At 54.3% G+C, this 16,636-nt stretch overlaps 2 protein-coding genes across 3 annotated transcripts; both read left to right on the top strand.

Moving 5' to 3' along the window:
- The first annotated feature begins 2,997 nt into the window (after window positions 1-2,997).
- On the top strand, window positions 2,998-12,689 carry DOHH (deoxyhypusine hydroxylase). 2 transcript variants are annotated; one of them, XM_007176545.2, is made up of 5 exons: window positions 2,998-3,125; window positions 7,265-7,589; window positions 9,231-9,307; window positions 10,414-10,654; window positions 11,915-12,689. In XM_007176545.2, exons 2-5 carry the CDS (start codon window positions 7,316-7,318, stop codon window positions 12,232-12,234), a joined length of 912 nt encoding a protein of 303 aa, XP_007176607.2. In that variant the 5' UTR covers window positions 2,998-3,125; window positions 7,265-7,315; the 3' UTR covers window positions 12,235-12,689. The 2 variants fall into 2 exon arrangements, with proteins under 2 accessions (XP_007176607.2, XP_007176606.2); XM_007176544.2 differs by lacking the exon at window positions 2,998-3,125 and adding an exon at window positions 3,178-3,312.
- A 2,881-nt stretch (window positions 12,690-15,570) lies between these two features.
- Window positions 15,571-16,153, top strand: SMIM44 (small integral membrane protein 44). Its single transcript, XM_057540477.1, has 2 exons — window positions 15,571-15,772; window positions 15,915-16,153. The coding sequence occupies exons 1-2, from the start codon at window positions 15,571-15,573 to the stop codon at window positions 16,151-16,153; spliced, it is 441 nt and encodes a 146-aa protein (XP_057396460.1).
- The last annotated feature ends 483 nt before the right edge of the window (window positions 16,154-16,636 follow it).

The following is a 16,636-nucleotide window of genomic DNA, read 5'->3' as shown; positions in this document are numbered from 1 at the left end:
CTGGACCACCAGGTAAGTCCCTCTACTCAATATTCTGTGATAACCTATATGAGAAAATAACCTAAAAAAGAATGGAAATAGGTATATGTATAACTGAACCTCTATGCTGAACACCTGAAACTAACATTGTAAACCAACTATACCCCAATAAAATTTAAAAAAAGAAAAGAAAAGTAACAATAATCGGGATGTCGGCTCCATGAGGCCAGAGACGGTCTGTTCGTTTTCTGCCCTCTGTCCCAGGACAGCGCCTGCCACACAGCAGATAATAAATATTTGCAAAATGAATAACTGAATGTTTAAACCAGCAGTTGGCCTATCAAAGTGACTTATTTGCTGTGCGTGGCATGTTGATGTTTTTCATTAATCGCCCTCATGTTTTAAAGGAGAGATCGCATGTAAAATCAATTGCTGCCTGGCTTCCCTTAAAAATGGAACATCTAGGGAACTTCCCTGGTGGTTCAGTGGTTGGGACTCCATGCTCACAATGCAGGGAGCTCAGGTTCAATCCCTGGTCAGGGAACTAGGATCCCACATGCCACGCGGTGCGACCAAAAAATAAATAAAGATTTAAAATTAAAAAAAAAAAAAAGGAACATCTGGCCACAAAGGGCAATGACTGGCTGGAGAGGGGTGGCAGCCACCCATAGAAGGAGCCTGGGTGCCCCAGGCCCCCCTTATGTTTGATTCACCCCCTTATGCTTCCTGCCTGAGCCAGAAAGCAGGAGATGGCTGAGAACAGGACCCTGAGTAGCCAGGCGAATTCTGTCCGCTGATCAAAGTGACCACCTTGTGAAGGCCCCTGAAGGGGCTGCTGTCACATCCCTAACAAATGTCAAAATAAAATAGTACAGTAAAAAAAAATTCAAGCAGCACAGGGAGGTATAAGATTTAAAGTAAGTACTCTGGGTAAATTGTTGGCCATTTTTCAAAAATTTTACCCATATGTAATTTACATATCTAAATCCATTTATGTAAATGAGATCACATTATTGATGCTGTGCCTTGCTCTCTTCACTTTTTGGAAGTACATCTTGGACCAGTTTTCATTCAACGTGGGTAGATCTTCCCATCCTTTTGTAGGTCTCAAACCCATGTCCCCTGCATTGGCAGGCAGATTCTTAACCACTGAGCCACCAGGGAAGCCCTTTTTTGCCATTTTAAATAATGTTACAATGAATACTTCTTTTTTCACTTTTCTTTACACTAGCGTCAGCGAAATTCCTCAAAATGGATTTGCAGACTCAAAGGTTCCACATTTAAAAGTTAAGACACTTGTCAAATGTTTAACTTTGAAATGTTTAAACACTGAGAATAGAAGTAGCTCTCCTTTTCCCTGCCACCTATTTTTCCAACAGTTTATTGAGGAAACTTTCAGATGTACAGAAAAGTTGAAAGAATTTTACAGTGCACTGTCATATGCCCACCGTCCACTTTCTCCAATGAACATTTTACTATATTTGCCCTATTATGTATTTATCCATCCTTTTATCCATCCATCAATATATCTCACTTTTTATGCATCTCCAAATAAGTCACACACTTCACATCCATTAGGATGGCTACTATCAAAACAGAAAATAACAAGTGCTGGTGACAATGTGGAGGAATTGGAATCCTTGAATGTTGCTGCTGAGAATGTAAAGTGGTGCAGCTGCTGTGGACAAAGTTCAGCAGTTCCTCAAAAAGTGAAACATAGAACTACCATATGATCCAGAAATTCCACTCCTGGGTATATGCCCAAAAGATTTGAAAATAGGGAATCAAAGAGGTACTTGTACACCAATGTTCAGAGCAGCATTATTTAAAATAGCCAAAAGGTGGAGACAATCCAAATGTCCATTGATGGATGAACAGATAAACAAAAGGTGGTCCATTCATGCAATAGGAAGGAAATTAAAAAGGAAGGAAATTGTGATTCACGCTACAGCGTGGATGAACCCTGAGGGTAACTATGCTCAGTGAAATAAGCCAGACACAAAAGGACAAATATTGTTCGATCCCACTTTCTAAGCTTCCTAGAGTAGTCAAAATCAGAGACAGAAAATATAATAGAGGTTACCAGGGCCTGAGGCCACTGTGAATAATGCTTTGATGAACATGGATGTACAATTATCTGAGTCCCTGCTTTCATTTCTCTTGGGTGTAACTAGGAGTGGAATTGCTGGGTCCTATGGTAGTTCTATGTTTAACTTTTGGAGGCACCGCTATATTCTTTTGACACAATCGCTTACGAGCTCTCTTTTCTCTGGCTGGTGGCAGCCAGTGGTGGCTTGGACCTTCATGGGGGCGGTAGATGAGCAAAGTGCCTGAATTACGACTCTATTTCAGAGGTAGAGTTAACAGGACCCTGGATGTCTAGGATGGGGAGGCTAATGGTTCATGGTTGCTCCATCCCTCCTACGTGTCAAAACCTTGCACTTAGCCTTAACAGAACTCTTTCTTCCAAATGCCATATCCAATCCAGCCACAAATCCTGTTTGCTCCACCTTCAGAATTAATCCAGAATCTGAATACTTCTCTCTCCCTTCACCGTCCCTCCTGTGTTCTACTCACCAGCCTGAATGATCCTGTTAACAGTCAGGGCATGCCATTTCCCTGATTACGACACTCCAGTGGTTTCTCATTTTGTCAGAGTAAAGCCAAGTTCTTCCTAAAACTGCCCACCCCATACACGCACCAACGTGACTGTTTTTTCCTCCTTAGCCTGTCACCACCTAATATGTATTTTTACTTATCCTATTACTGTTTGTCTCCTTCAGACAACCAGACTGTGAGGTTGATAAGGGTAAGGGCTGCAGGCCGTCTTGTCCTCAGCGCCCATAAACTATTTGTTAAATGAATGAATAAACGAACGACTGAGTCAAGTCCTTTTTTTCATCCCTCCCAATCTCGCGTCTAGCCACGCGACTCCATTGGCCGCGCCCCTGAAACTTGACCACGCCCCAGGGACGCTACGCATGCTCTATCGCTAGCCGGCCCCACCTCCGGGCTGAATCGGCACAAACCATTTCCACTCGTCGTACTGGCTGGGGAGGCCGGAGAAAATCTCTTGCAGGGAAAGGATGGAAGTTGCCCTTCCCTTTCCCTGAGAAATTCCCTTAGACTCCGCCTGATATGTGAGGGTGAGCTATGGCACCAGTGCTAACTCGCGCTTCCGGGCCTCCTCACGCTGCGGAGCCTTTGACTAGATTTCCCCCTCGGTGCTGCGTTGGTACCGTCCGGCCCTGTCACGTGGGCGTCAAGATGGCGGCCCCCAAAGCGCTTTAGGGGCGTCGCGGGTGGTGGCAGCGGCGGGTGCAGGCCGGTCCGGTAGGTCCTCTGATCCGGGAGCTCGCTGGGGCGTTCCGGCGGCGGGGGGAACGTGGAGGACGCCTCGTTGTGGGTCCCGGCTCTGGGATTCTTTGGCTGGGGGTGTTGAAGGGTTTTCTTCTGACAGGTCCCGGCGAGCTCTTCCCCACGAATACTGGAGACTCTGCCTCCGGGGATCTCTTCACTAAAGAGTCAGCACGTGGGGCGGGGGTCCCATGTTGGGCAACGCCTTTATTGGGGTTCTGGGAGAACCAACCTGTGAGGGATCCAGTACTGGGGGATCCATATAAACAGAGCTAGAGACACCCAGTTCCTGGGAGTCTCTTCCAAGGAGCTTTGGGGAGCTGGTCGTCGCTGGGGGATCCTGCGAGCAGCCCCGAGGTATGCCGTGTCGTGGCGACCCCTCTCTGAGGGGCGCGTCTAGTTATCGGAGATCTTTTTGTTGGGAATTCTTGGTTTAGAGAATTCTCAAGGGGGCTGATTTCCAGTATCCAGAACGTCTCTTACTCCATCCCTTGCTAATTCTATGTGTCTGTCTCTAAGACACACCTTCGCAGGGGTGAGCGGATTCCCAGATTCTGCCTTGGTTGGGGACTGATCCCCTCAACCCCATGTCCATAGCCCTGTCCCCCTTCCCACTGAAAAATGGGCCTAAAATATGAGTAGCAGGCTTCCAGGTGTACCCCCTTACTTGGCTTCCTGCGTATAGAGGTGGGTGTTGGGCTCCCTGTGGAGATTTTTCTTAAAATAAATTTATTTATTTATTTTTGGCTGCGTTGGGTCTTCGTTGCTGCGCGCAGGCTTTCTCTAGTTGCGGCGAGCGGGGGCTACTCTTCGTTGCGGTGCGCAGGCTTCTCGTTGAGGAGAACAGGCTCTAGGCGTGCGGGCTTCAGTAGTTGTGGCACGCGGGCTCAGTAGTTGTGGCTCGCGGGCTCTAAAGAGCAGGCTCAGTAGTTGTGGCGCACAGACTTAGTTGCTCCGCGGCATGTGGGATCTTCCCGGACCAGGGCTCGAACCCGTGTCCCCTGCATTGGCAGGCGGATTCTTAACCACTGCGCCACCAGGGAAGGCCCTCCCTGTGGAAATATTTAATACGAGCTCTGGTTTATCAAGTGCCTACTAAGTACCAGCAGTGGGTACTAAGTGCTCTATGAGCATCATTCCATTCACAGCAACTCTGTGATGTCCATGTGCCCCTTACGCCCATTTTACAGATGATACAGATTTATACTGTGTATAAACCACTCAGTACCGTGCCTGGCAGGCAGTGGATGCTCAGTTCATTCAACAGTACTTATTGAGTGCCTGCTGCCATAGCGACAGACACTGTGCTGGCCTTGGGGATACAACAGTGAACAAAATAGTGTGTGTCTCTCCTTTGTGTCTTGAGGGAGGCCCTGCACAGACCGGGATTCAGGAGTCCTGGGCGCTGTCTGCACTTGACTTGCTGTGTGACCCCAGACAGGTCACAGCTCATCTGTGTAGAAGAAAGAGTTGGGTCTCGATGGTCCATAATGCCTTGCCAGCTTGCTCACCCCTGGCTTCTGTGGTTTCTGATGACCACTCTTTTGCATGTCATCTCCTTTGATGGTCACCTGTGAGCAGGCAGCTGCACTTCCCCCATTATACCTGCTCAGCCCTACTGACACCTCTGGGAGCTACAGCCTGCTTGTCAGGTTCACGAAGCATGTCATTGGTCTGGAGGATGGAGCCCAGCCTCAGCTGTGTCCTTTAATCTTAATCCATCTATTCAACATGGCGTTTGTGGTTTAGAGCTTGACTCAGGAGCCCAGCTGCCTGGATTTATAACTCTTCAGCGGTTTCTAAGCAAGTGATTCACCTCTTTGTGCTTGTGTGTCCTCTCCAGTAAAACGGTGACAATCATGGTGCTTGTCTCAAAGGGTTATGGCGAGGATGGAATGAGTTCAGGAATGTAAAGGGCTTAGAAGAGATGTGTGGCACATAGCACATCCTATGTAAATGTCAGTTGCTGTTATTATTATGGTCATTGTTCTTACTGAGGAGTTGTGGGCTGGGAGTACAGCAGTGACTAAGAGAGACTCAGTCCCTGCCTTCAGAGTTCTCATACGAGGGTTAAGACCAACCATAAGCAGTTAAACCGAAATATCAAATATGATATCTCGTGGTGGTAATTGCTTCGAAGAAAGATAAATAAGAACAAGACCGGGATCAGGGAAGGCTTCCCCGAGGAGGTGGCATTTGCGACCCAAGGAAATGAGAAAGTGAGCATGGGGGCATTTGGGGAAGAGTGTTCCTGAGGGCGAGAATAGCCCGTGCAGAGGCCCCAGGGCAGGACCGTGCCTGGTGTGTTGGAGGAACAGTGGGGAAGCCTGGTTGGTGGAGCAGAGTGAGTGAGGGGGAGAGAGGGAGGAGGGGAGAGTGGGGAGGTGATGGGGGCAGGTCGTGCAGGGCCATTGGGACAGTTAAGGAGTTTGGAGTCTTGAGGCCCATAGGAGGATTTTGTGAGGGAGTCACAGGGTCCAAGTTTATATACTGAAAGGATTCTTGTATCAGTTACCTGTGCTTTGTAACAAATTACCCCATACTTAGTAGCTTTAAAGAATAGTAAACACTACTTCCCACAGTTTCTGTGGGCCAGGGATCTGGGCCTGGTTTAGCCAGGTGGTTGTGGCTCTCATCTCTTGTGATGTTGCAGTGCAGACACTGGCTGGGGCTGCATCATCTGAAGGCTGGAGAAGCTGCTCTCAACCCACTGCTCTCACCTGGCTGTTGGTGGGAGGCCTCGTTCCCCACCATTGGGCCCCTACATACGGCTGGTTGAGCCTCCTCACAATATGGCTGCTGGCTTCCGCTAGAGCCAGCAAGGAGGAAGCCACAGTGTTTCTTATGACCCTCAGAAGTCACACTGCCATTTCTCCCATATCCTGTTATTCACCCAGGTCAGCCCTATTTGGTGTGGGAGGGGGCCACACAGGGCACGGATACTAGGAGGCGGGGGTCATTGAGGGTCATCTTGGGGACCAGCTACCACATTCCCTCTGGCTGCTGTGTAGAGAGCAGACCAGCAGAGGTCATTGCCAGTGGACAGTAAGTCCCCTACATACAGACCTTCAAGTTGCGAACTTTCAAAGACGTGGACGTGCGTTCACATGTCCAGTAAGTTAGTTCATGTGTCTGGCGTACCTTGTCACGTGTGTGCATCCTCTACAAGTGGTTGTGCTTTTGTGTACTTTACTGTACAGTATTGTGTAGAGTACAGTAGTACAGTATCTTTATTTCAAGCCCAGGATGTCTGGAAGCAAGTGTAAAAGCAGCGGTGATGTAGCTGGTACTGCTAAGAACCGCCAAGCAATAACGATGGAAACAAAAGTGAAAATAATTGAGAGACTGGGGTCAGGCGAAAAGATGGTAGACGTCACTCGTTCTTGTAACATGAATCGTTCAGCCATCGGAACAATTCTAAAGAACAAGGACAAGATCATGGAACGTGTGAAATCTGCTGTACCAATGATGTCGACGATAATACCAAAGAAGCGTGGAAAAGTGATGGAGGAGATAGAGAAACTTCTCAATTTCCTTTATTTTTTTGTTTTTGTTTTTTTTATGTATTATCTGTGTGAAAAGTATTATAAACCTATTACAGTACTCTATAGCCGATTGTGTTAGTTGGGTACCTAGGCTAACTTTGTTGGACTTATGAACAAATTGGACTTACAGAAGCGCTCTCGGAACGGGAACTCGTTTGTATGTAGGGGACTTACCGTATAGGCCAGAGGCTCAGAGAGGGAAAGTACCTTAGGGAAGGCCACACAGCAAGTAGGCAGGGCCGGAGCCGGGCTTTGAACCCAGATGCCCAGGCTGGTCAGCAGTTAGGAAACCATCCCCACCCCCGAGGTCCTAACTCTGAAACGAACAAGTCAGCGAGCGGCGAAGGGCGCCTCTCACCTGGCCTCTTGGTTTTCTGCCACAGGTTCTCGAGCCCACAAGTCCCCTGGTTTAGCCCAAGCCCAGCGGCGGCGCCATGGTGACGGAGCAGGAGGTGGAGGGCGTGGGGCAGACGCTGGTGGACCCCCAGAAGCCCCTGCAGGCCCGCTTCCGGGCGTTGTTCACACTGCGCGGGCTCGGGGGTCCAGCAGCCATCTCCTGGATCAGCCGGGCCTTCAGCGACGACTCGGCCCTGCTCAAGCACGAGCTGGCCTACTGCCTGGGCCAGATGCAGGACTCGCGGGCCATCCCCGTGCTGGTGGCCGTGCTGCGTGACACCCGCCAGGAGCCCATGGTGCGCCACGAGGCAGGTGAGCGGCGGGTGAGGGTGCGGGCTATACCAGGCTGGCTCTGGAAGGGGTGGGCGATAAATATCTTCCCACGGTCTCTGTCCCGGGTCTCAACTCTGCCACTGCAGCATAAGCGCCACCCTGAACCCCAGTCAGCAGATGGGCGTGTGGCCACCAGCCAGTCCAACTGTATGGGCCCTGAGATTTGGATCTCACATCACTTTTATGTGTCATAAAATGTGATCCTTTTGATTTTGACTTTTTTTTTTTCCTTTTTTTTTTTTTAAATGGCTCACGGGCTTAGTTGCTCCGCGGCATGTGGGATCTTCCCAGACCAGGGATCGAACCCGTGTCCCCTGCATTGGCAGGCAGATTCTTAACCACTGCACCACCAGGGAAGTCCCCTTTTGATTTTTAAAAAACCATTTAAAAACGGAAAAACCATTCTTCGCTCATACAAAGACATATGGTGTCTTTGGATGGTGGCCATGGATGGTCAACCCCTGAGGTCACTCATTCAGTTCATTCACCGGACATGTTTATGGACTGCCTGCTGTGGGCCAGGCCCTGTTCTCACAAGGGACTCAGACGGCAAACAAGATGGAATAGGAACATCCCTGGCGGGTCTGTGCAGCCGAGGCTGCGTTTGTATTGATATATCTAGCGAGCTCATAGCCAGCAGGGCGCATTGTTTCCATTTGATTGTTTTTGGGCCTTTTTAATACTCCGCACGATAATCTCCAGCTATGCCAGGCTGCCCTGGGGACCTCTCAAGATCGCAATCACTGATACTGTTGGAGCTGTCCTTACAAAGAATGTTCGACCCCAAACCTCTCTTGTCCCATAAGTGCTGTTCGTTTGAGTGTGTGATTTTGTAGAACACCCAATCGTGTTATGGTGGAAACACTTATGTAAGTGCTAAGGAGGAAAATAAAGCAAGGGGCGGGATGGGGATGCTGGAGGTGTTGCCTTTTTTTTTTTTTGGCCTCACCACGGGGCATGTGGGATCCTAGTTCCCCGACCAGGGATCGAACCCGCACCCCCTGCATTTGACGCGCAGAGCCTTAACCAATGGACCACAAGGGAAGTCCGGTGTTGCCATTTTTAATTGGTGGTTACCAATTAAAAGACCCGAGTGAGGTAAGGGAGTTATCTAGGTAGATGTCTGGGGAAAGGTGCTCCAGGTAGCGGGCGCAGCCTTTGCAAAGGCCCTGAGGCAGGATGGTGCTGGTCTGCTGACCCTCCTTGCCCACACTGCAACTTAAAAACCTCCTCCAGGTTTTCAGGGCTCCCCATGATGGGCTCGACTCAGCCAGCTGTTCTTGGCTCCTTGCCACCCGTGTCCCCAAGTTGTAATGACACGCTTGTCTGTGTCTCCCCTCTAGGGCATGAGCTCTGGGGGTGTGGGCCGGGGCGGGGTCCGAGTCTGGTTCCAGCAAAGCCTGATTTCTGGGGAAGGGACTCTAATTGGCACAGCTTCAGGGCTGGACCTGCTCCAGCTCCAAACCTCAGTGGCTGGAGCGGCCTGCAGGATACAGGCAGAGCGATGGGGAGGGGGATCACGGAGGAGGCGTTGGTGCTGGTTAGCGCCTCTCCACCTGCCAAGGCATTCAGGGCGTTTTCCAGCCAACCAACATGAGCTCTCTGCCCCGTTCTTCTCAGGGGAGGCCCTGGGGGCCATTGGGAACCCAGAGGTGCTGGAGATCCTGAAGCAGTACTCCACCGACCCTGTCATCGAGGTAACGCAGCCCCTCCCCCACACCCCCTCAGACCCTGTGCCTGGTTGCCAGGGTAACCACCTGGCCCAGGGATGCCAAGAGAGGACCACTGCCCCACTGGGCAAAGCTGAACTCTTGATTCACGTGTAACACCTGCCCTGGTCGGCCGGCCCCGTCCCCCTCTCCCCTCTCCCAGACTCCCACCGGCAGTCCCTGCACCTGTGGGAGATCCCCCAACCCACCCACTTCTCCACCTCTGCCGCCCGGGGCCACCCAGCCTCGTCCAGGGTCTCCCTGCTGCCTTCCTCCTTCCTTCTTTTTTCTTTAAATAACATCTTTATTGAGATATGTCACATACCATAACATCCACCCTTTGAAAATATACACTTGGGTGGTTTTTAGTACATCCACAGAGTTGTACAGCCATCACCACTATCTAATTCCAGAACATTCCATCCCCCCCAAAAGGAAACCCCACCCCCATCAGCAGTCACTCCCCACCCCCTCCCCGGCCCCTGACAACCACGAACCCACTCTCTGTGTCTATGGATCTGCCTGTTCTGGACGTTTCCCATCAATGGAATCACACACCGTGGGTCCTTCTGTGTCTGGCTTCTCTCACTGAGCATCGTGTTCTCAGGGTCCATCCATGTGGTAGCGAGTGTCAGGGCTTCTCTCCTTTTCCTGGCTGAGTGATGTTCCCGTGTGTGGAGGGACCACATTTGTTTATCCATCATCTGTTAACCTACTCTGTGCCTAAAGACTCACGGTTTGTCATCACCTTTAGGACAAAATCCCAAGCCCGCAGGCCCCAAGTAGTCTGGCCCAGCCACCTCAGGTCACCTCTGTTGTTGTCTCTTCCCTGAGGGGTCCGGCACGTCCTGCCTCGGGGCCTTTGCACTGGCTGATTCCACCTGACGTCTCTCTCCCTGGTTCTGATGTCACCTTCGAGCTAGCCCCTCCTGGCCCTCTGCCCCTGGTCACTCTCTAATCACAGCAGCCCCTGCTGGTTTGTCTCCAGTCTGGAAGGATCAGTTGGTCCTGTGTCTGCTGGCTCCACCCCTGCTAAACCGGGAGCCCTGGGGGCTGGGGGAGGGCCCGGCACATCCACCCCGCTGTCCCCGCAGGTGGCAGAGACGTGCCAGCTGGCCGTCCGGCGGCTGGAGTGGCTGCAGCAGCACAGCGGGGAGCCGGTGGCTCAGGGGCCCTACCGCTCCGTGGATCCGGCCCCGTCCGCCGAGGAGCGCGACGTGGGGCGGCTGCGGGGGGCGCTGCTGGATGAGGCCCGGCCGCTCTTCGACCGATACCGAGCCATGTTCGCCCTGCGCGACGCTGGCGGGGAGGAGGCTGCCCTGGCGCTGGCCGAGGGTGAGGAGGGGCCCCGGGGGGCAGGGTCGGGGCCCCTTGGGGAGGCCCAGTGGCCACATCTGTCATACGGGGCAGCCCAGCGTCCCAGGGCACTTGCATCCTGGGACAGGTACTCCTCTTATTACCCCCTCTTCTCTGTGGAGGAAGCCTAGGCCCAGAGAGGCAGAGATACTTGCCCAAGATCACACAGTGGTCGGAGCAGCAGAGTTGGGATTTGATCCCCAGAGGCCCTGTTTTTTTGGTTTTTGTTTTTGTTTTTTAAATTTTTTTTGGCCACGCCGCGAGGCATGCGGGATCTTAGTTCCCCGACTAGGGATCGAACCTGCACCCCCTGCATTGGAAGCGCAGAGTCTTAACCGCTGGCCCACCAGGGAATTCCCCAGAGGCCCTGTCATCATTTACTTGTGTCATTTTCATCCCAGCTCTGCAGGGAGCCCTGTGCAAGCCTGCGGGGCTGTGGTTCCCCCTCCTGAAAAGGAGGGGGGGGGGACTCAGGGAATCCTGGGGTCCCCTGGCACCGCCCCCATGCCTGAGGTGGTCTGCTTCTGGTCCACAGAGCACTCAGAGCCCCCTCTGCCCTCCTGGAGCTTCCTGTCTGGCAGAGGAGATGCCCGGCCATCACCATGACCCGGCACCCAGGGGATGCTGGGTGGGAGCACAGAGCGGGTGGGTGGTGGGTTTGTCCTGGGTAATGCTCGGAGCAGGGGCTGCACAGTCTGGCAGGCCTGCTTCAAACCAGCTCTGCCTGAGAAGTGGCACCTGATCACAGGCAGGTCGCTCCCAGGTCCGGCCGCGGGTCCCCATCAGGAGAAGTGTGGCCTGTCTGGCTGTGGTGGGGTGAAAGGCCCGGGACTCCCAGTGTCACTGATACGACTCTATCGTGTGTGGAGTCGTGTGGGAAGCAACCCAGAAGCACAAATGCACAACATGCCTGCAAATAGCACTGGCTGGTGTGAGGACAACGCAGAGTACAGAAGCCCAGGCAGAGGCCGGGAGGGACCCTGGGCCTGGGAAGGAGGAGGCCACGCCTGGTCCGGCCGGAGGGAGGGCGGAGTTCCCAGTGCCTGGCTGGACCCTCGCTGCTTCTCCTGCCCCGTGTCTCCGGGTCCTCCCTCTGAGCAGCGCTGAGCGCCAGGGCGGGGTGTCCTCGAGACGGGAACCCTTTCCACCCCTCTTGGACACTTCTGTCCCCAGGCTGCCCCGCCCCAGGTCCCCTCCTGTCCCGATGGCGCCCCCAGCCCGCAACTCTGTCTCCCGCAGGCCTGCGCTGCGGCAGTGCCCTCTTCCGCCACGAGATCGGCTACGTCCTGGGCCAGCTGCAGCATGAGGCGGCCGTGCCCCAGTTGGTGGAGGCCCTGGCGCGACCCACCGAGAACCCCATGGTACGGCACGAGTGCGCGGAGGCCCTGGGGGCCATCGCCCGGCCTGCCTGCCTGGCCGCCCTGCGGGCCCACGCGGCAGACCCCGAGCGCGTGGTGCGGGAGAGCTGCGAGGTGGCCCTGGACATGTACGAGTATGAGACGGGGTCGGCCTTCCAGTACGCGGACGGGCTGGAGCACCTGCACCCACCCCCCTCCTAGGGCCGCGCCCGGCTGTCTCCCTCGAGGACTCTGCCCATAAACCGTGTTGGAATGAATTGCATCTCGCTTCCCTGTCTCCCAGCTGCTTTCGCATCTTGAACCCCCAAGTGGACTGCAGGCTCCCCGGGGCCAGGCTGAGGTCTCTTCTCTGCCCCTCTGAGTGCAGGGCTGCAGTGTTGGTGTGGGAGGGGTATCTAGGGGGTCCGGGGACAGGGCTGTGCTCTGGGGGGTTGGGGTGCTGTGGCCCAGCTTCTCTAGGAATGAGGGAGTGCAGGGAAAGGTGCTGTGGGCAAACCCGTCCCCGTCGGGCTTGGGCAGGGTCTGGGGGCATCAGAGAGCTGTCCTTGGGGTGGGCAGGTGGTCCCTGGGTGGGGTGGCCTGGGCTGGAGTTCAGGGAGGGACAAGCAGGTCCCAGGTCATTCCCCAAATGGACTATTAAATTATTTTTGCCAAGCGATGACTCTCAGAGTGTGTTGGGGGGCCTCTGGGGTGAGGGTCAGCTGCTCTAAAGGAACATATCCTAAGTGTGGGGGGCCAGGGCGTTTGGAGAGCTCAGCTCTGGGATCTGCCCTGCCCCAGACACTGTGTGACTGACACAAGCCTGTGGCCCTGTTTCACATCAGTTCCCAGGGGTAAAATCTGCCCAGCCAGACCCCCCCCCCCAAGGGGGTTGAGGGGGAACAGCCCTACATCCTGGCCCTCTCTAAGCCTCATCCTCACCTACTATTGGGGGCATAGGGGAAGGGGTTTAGTGGTATGACTAAGAGTCCGGGCTATGAGTTCCCATCCTACCTCCTTCCCTTACTTCCTCCTCATGCAGTCTCAAGCAGCCCATTTACCGCTCTATAAAATGGGTGTTAACAAGAGAACCTAATTTTACATGTGACGCATTTTCCACACCAAGCAATTCTCCGTTTCTCCGTGGATGTCAGCTGGGCGTCCTGCAATTCAATTCAGTTCTGACACTATCTACCCTGAATCAGTGCAGACCCTCCAGGTTCAGGGTTCAGTCCTGCAGGACTGCCCCCACTTCAGATGCAGGTCCCAAGTCCGGACCTCCCATACTTCTGACCGACTGGTTATGAATTGGGGTTCCCCCCACCCCCTCTTCACATTTGATGATTTGCAAGAATGGCTCACAGAATCAGGAGAGCACTTTACTTAACCTGTTTATCATAAACGAGGCAAATGAACAGCCAGATGAAGAGGCACAAGGTCTGAAAGGTCGGAAACACAGGAGCTTCTGTCCCCGTGGAGTTTGGGGTGGATGCTTTTAACCTGCTCGGAAGCTCTCCAAGCCCCTTCCTGTAGGGTTTTTATGGAGGTTCCATCACGTGGGCATGATTTGGCAAATCACTGGCCATTGGCAATAAGCTCAGTCCCCAGCCCCTCTCCTCTCCCTGAGGGGTGGGGCTGGACGTTCCATCCCACTAATCCCAGGGTCAGTTCCCCTGGCCACCAGCCCCCATCCCGAAGCTGCCACGCCCCCGCCCTCATTAGCATACACGCAGGCGTGGTGGAAAGGGGCTGATTATGAACCACAAAGGAGGCTCACCTCTCCCCCATCACTCAGGAAATTACACGGTCCTGGGAGCTCCAAGCCAGGAACCAGGACGAAGACCAAACAGAGCTCTTGTTATCTCACAACGTCACCCTCGGGCGCTGGCTGCGGGCCCCCTCCCCCATTTATCCCCTGGCTCCCAGCCCCTCTCGCCAACTCGGCCATCACTTCAGCCTTTCTCCCTTCTCCAGTTTTCCCTCTTTGCCCGTCAGCATAGACAGGCTGTAATTTCTTTTTTTCTTTTTTTTTTTAATTTAATTTTATTTTTTATACAGCAGGTTCTTATCAGTTATCTATTTTATACATATTAGTGTATATATGTCAATCCCAATCTCCCAATTCATCCCACCACCACCCCCTCCGCCATTTTCCCCCCTTCAATCTGTAATTTCTTAAAAACATGAACCACCACCACCCACAGCCCTTCCTGACTCCATGACTTGCAGCTCTCTCAAACCCCGCCCCTCCTGTCCCCAGAACCGTCCTTGCCCACAGGTGACCGCCCAGTGTCCAAATATGGTGGTCACATCCCAGTCTGCGCCCTCCCCCTCTCAGCAGCCTCTGACCCGGCCAGCCACCCTGCTCCTGGGAAATTCTCAGGGACTCCGCCTCCGGGCCCGCCTCCATCTCCCCGTTCCGCTCCCTCACTGGCCCAGGGCTGAGTCCTCCGGCCCCACCCACACCCCCGCCCGGGCGGTCTCATCCACTCTTGGGGCTCCAACCCCATCTATGTCCCAATGACGCCCACTGTCCTGACTCTAGCCCGGGGCCTCCTCTGAGCTCCTGACTCGGGGTCCAGTTTCGACATCTCTACTTAGATATTGATGAGGCATCCCAAATTTAGCATGTCCTTAGAATTCCTCATGTTACCTCCCAAAGTGGCTCCTCCCACAGGAAATGGAAACTCCATTTCAGTTGCTCAGCCTGCAAACATTGGGGTTTGATCAGTTTAAAATCTACCCCAGCTCTGCCCATTGCCCCCCCGCCAAGCCTCTGCCTCCACCTGGTCCAGCAACATTATTGCCCACCTGGACCAGCTCAATCCCTCCTCCCCATCCCTGGCTCCCATCCTCAGCCCACAGTCTGTCTTCCCCAGAGAAGCCACCTGAGGGCGCCCGTGAGCACCTGAGTCGGGTCCACCGTCGCCCCACAGCCTGTCTTCCCCGCAGCAGCCACCGGAGGGCGCCCGTGAGCACCTGAGTCAGGTCCCGTCCAACAAGCCCAGCAAGGTCCTGCCCCAGGGCCTTTGCACCGAATGTTTCCTCTGCTTGGAAAGCTCTTGCCTTTGGTACTCCCATGGCCGGTTTCCTTCCTCCTCTGGGTCTCTGCTCAAATGTCATCTGAACATGGGCTTGGCTGCTCTGTTGTGAACTTTACCTTCCCTCCCAGCTGTCCCACCCCTTAGACCATGGTCTCCCCCCACAGTACCCTCAAACCACTCTTTGCTTTCTAACACGATGTATCATTTACTCTAAGGTTATGCATTTCTCAGTCTATTTCTCCATCTTGAACGTCAGCTCCACGAGAGCAGGGATTTTCCCAGAAGAGGGAGCATTCTGTGCAAAGGCCCTGAGGTGGGGATGGACGTGCAGGGTAGTACCTGGCGTGGCTGGAGCTGAGCGAGGGAGGGGGCCAGTGGGCGGAAGTGATTTGCAATGTGATCCATCCAGGCAGATGGAGGCCGTGGGGGAGCCCCAAATCCTCTTACCCAAAAGCTCCTTAATACTTCCGCCCAGTGGGTCACCACCGGGCCTCTCCTGCTCCAGGTGGCTGCCATGCCAGCGCTGGCAGTCGAGGAGGGGATGGAGGGCTGGAGCCCGGCCTCGCCACTCTATGAGGAGTACCGCCCGCCGCCGCTGGACACCATCCGCCTCCCCAGGTACGCTCTGTACCTGCTGCTGGCTGCGTTCCTGGTGGTGGCCGTAGCCTACGCCATTGTCGGGCATCTCATCAAGGACCTCGCCCACGACCTGGCCGGTGAGCCGCTACCCACTTGATGAGCCTGGCTTGGGCTAGTGCTGGGCCACTTGATGGGGGGTGTCCGAGGGCCTCTCCTTACCAGGGAGGGGGCAGAGGGTGGCCGGGCCCGGGGATGCTCCTCACCAACCTCCTGCCTCAGACTGGGCATTCGGCCCGAAGCCGGACCAGGAGGATGCCCCCCGAGAGCTGCCCGAGAGCCCCGAGGGCGAGGACCTGGAGGAGCTGGACCTGCAGCTGGCGCTGGCCTGGCGGGTTGACGAGGACGCTGCTCAGGGCGGCGAGGGGGCCCCCGCAGAAGCCCCCGCCCAGCCCCGTCGCCACCCCTCCATCGCCTTCAAAGACCCACCAGCCCAAAGCTCCTTCTGGAAGCTGGGCTGAGCCGGGCCCTGCTCTTCAGCCCAGGAGCCGGTTCCAGCCCCTTTGGTGGTTGTATAAACTGGACTTGTGCCCATCAGAGCCCTTTCACCTTTGATCTGCGCTGTCTTGACAGAGAACGTTCTCTTTCTTGGCTGGTGGACTCCAGTGATTAGACACTGATTTTGTTTTTAATTAATTAATTTTATTTTTAATTTATTTTTGGCTGTGTTGGGTCTCTGTTGCTGTGTGCGGGCTTTCTCTAGTTGCGGCGAGCGGGAGCTACTCTTCGTTGCGGTGCGTGGGCTTCTTCTCTTTGCAGTGGCTTCTCTTGTTGTGGAGCATGGGCTCTAGGCGCGTGGGCTTCAGTAATTGTGGCATTTGGGCTCAGTAGTTGTGGCTCGCAGGCTCTAGAGTACAGGCTCAGTAGTTGTGGCGCATGGGCCCAGTAGCTCCGTGGCATGTGGGATCTTCCCAGAACAGGGCTCGAACCCATGTCCCCTGCAT

Source organism: Balaenoptera acutorostrata, chromosome 2 (assembly GCF_949987535.1).
Source record: "Balaenoptera acutorostrata chromosome 2, mBalAcu1.1, whole genome shotgun sequence".
Taxonomy (NCBI): Eukaryota; Metazoa; Chordata; class Mammalia; order Artiodactyla; family Balaenopteridae; genus Balaenoptera; species Balaenoptera acutorostrata.
This window is presented reverse-complemented; position numbering and strand designations above follow the sequence as displayed.

Bases quoted from the DNA above. Each gene is read 5' to 3' on its own strand.
- DOHH (XM_007176545.2), top strand. From the start codon at position 7,316: ATGGTGACGGAGCAGGAGGTGGAGGGCGTGGGGCAGACGCTGGTGGAC. The intron at 7,590-9,230 runs GTGAGCGGCGGG...CGTTCTTCTCAG, and splicing joins CATGGTGCGCCACGAGGCAG to GGGAGGCCCTGGGGGCCATT. The intron at 9,308-10,413 runs GTAACGCAGCCC...CTGTCCCCGCAG, and splicing joins CCACCGACCCTGTCATCGAG to GTGGCAGAGACGTGCCAGCT.
- SMIM44 (XM_057540477.1), top strand. From the start codon at position 15,571: ATGCCAGCGCTGGCAGTCGAGGAGGGGATGGAGGGCTGGAGCCCGGCC. The intron at 15,773-15,914 runs GTGAGCCGCTAC...CTCCTGCCTCAG, and splicing joins CCTCGCCCACGACCTGGCCG to ACTGGGCATTCGGCCCGAAG.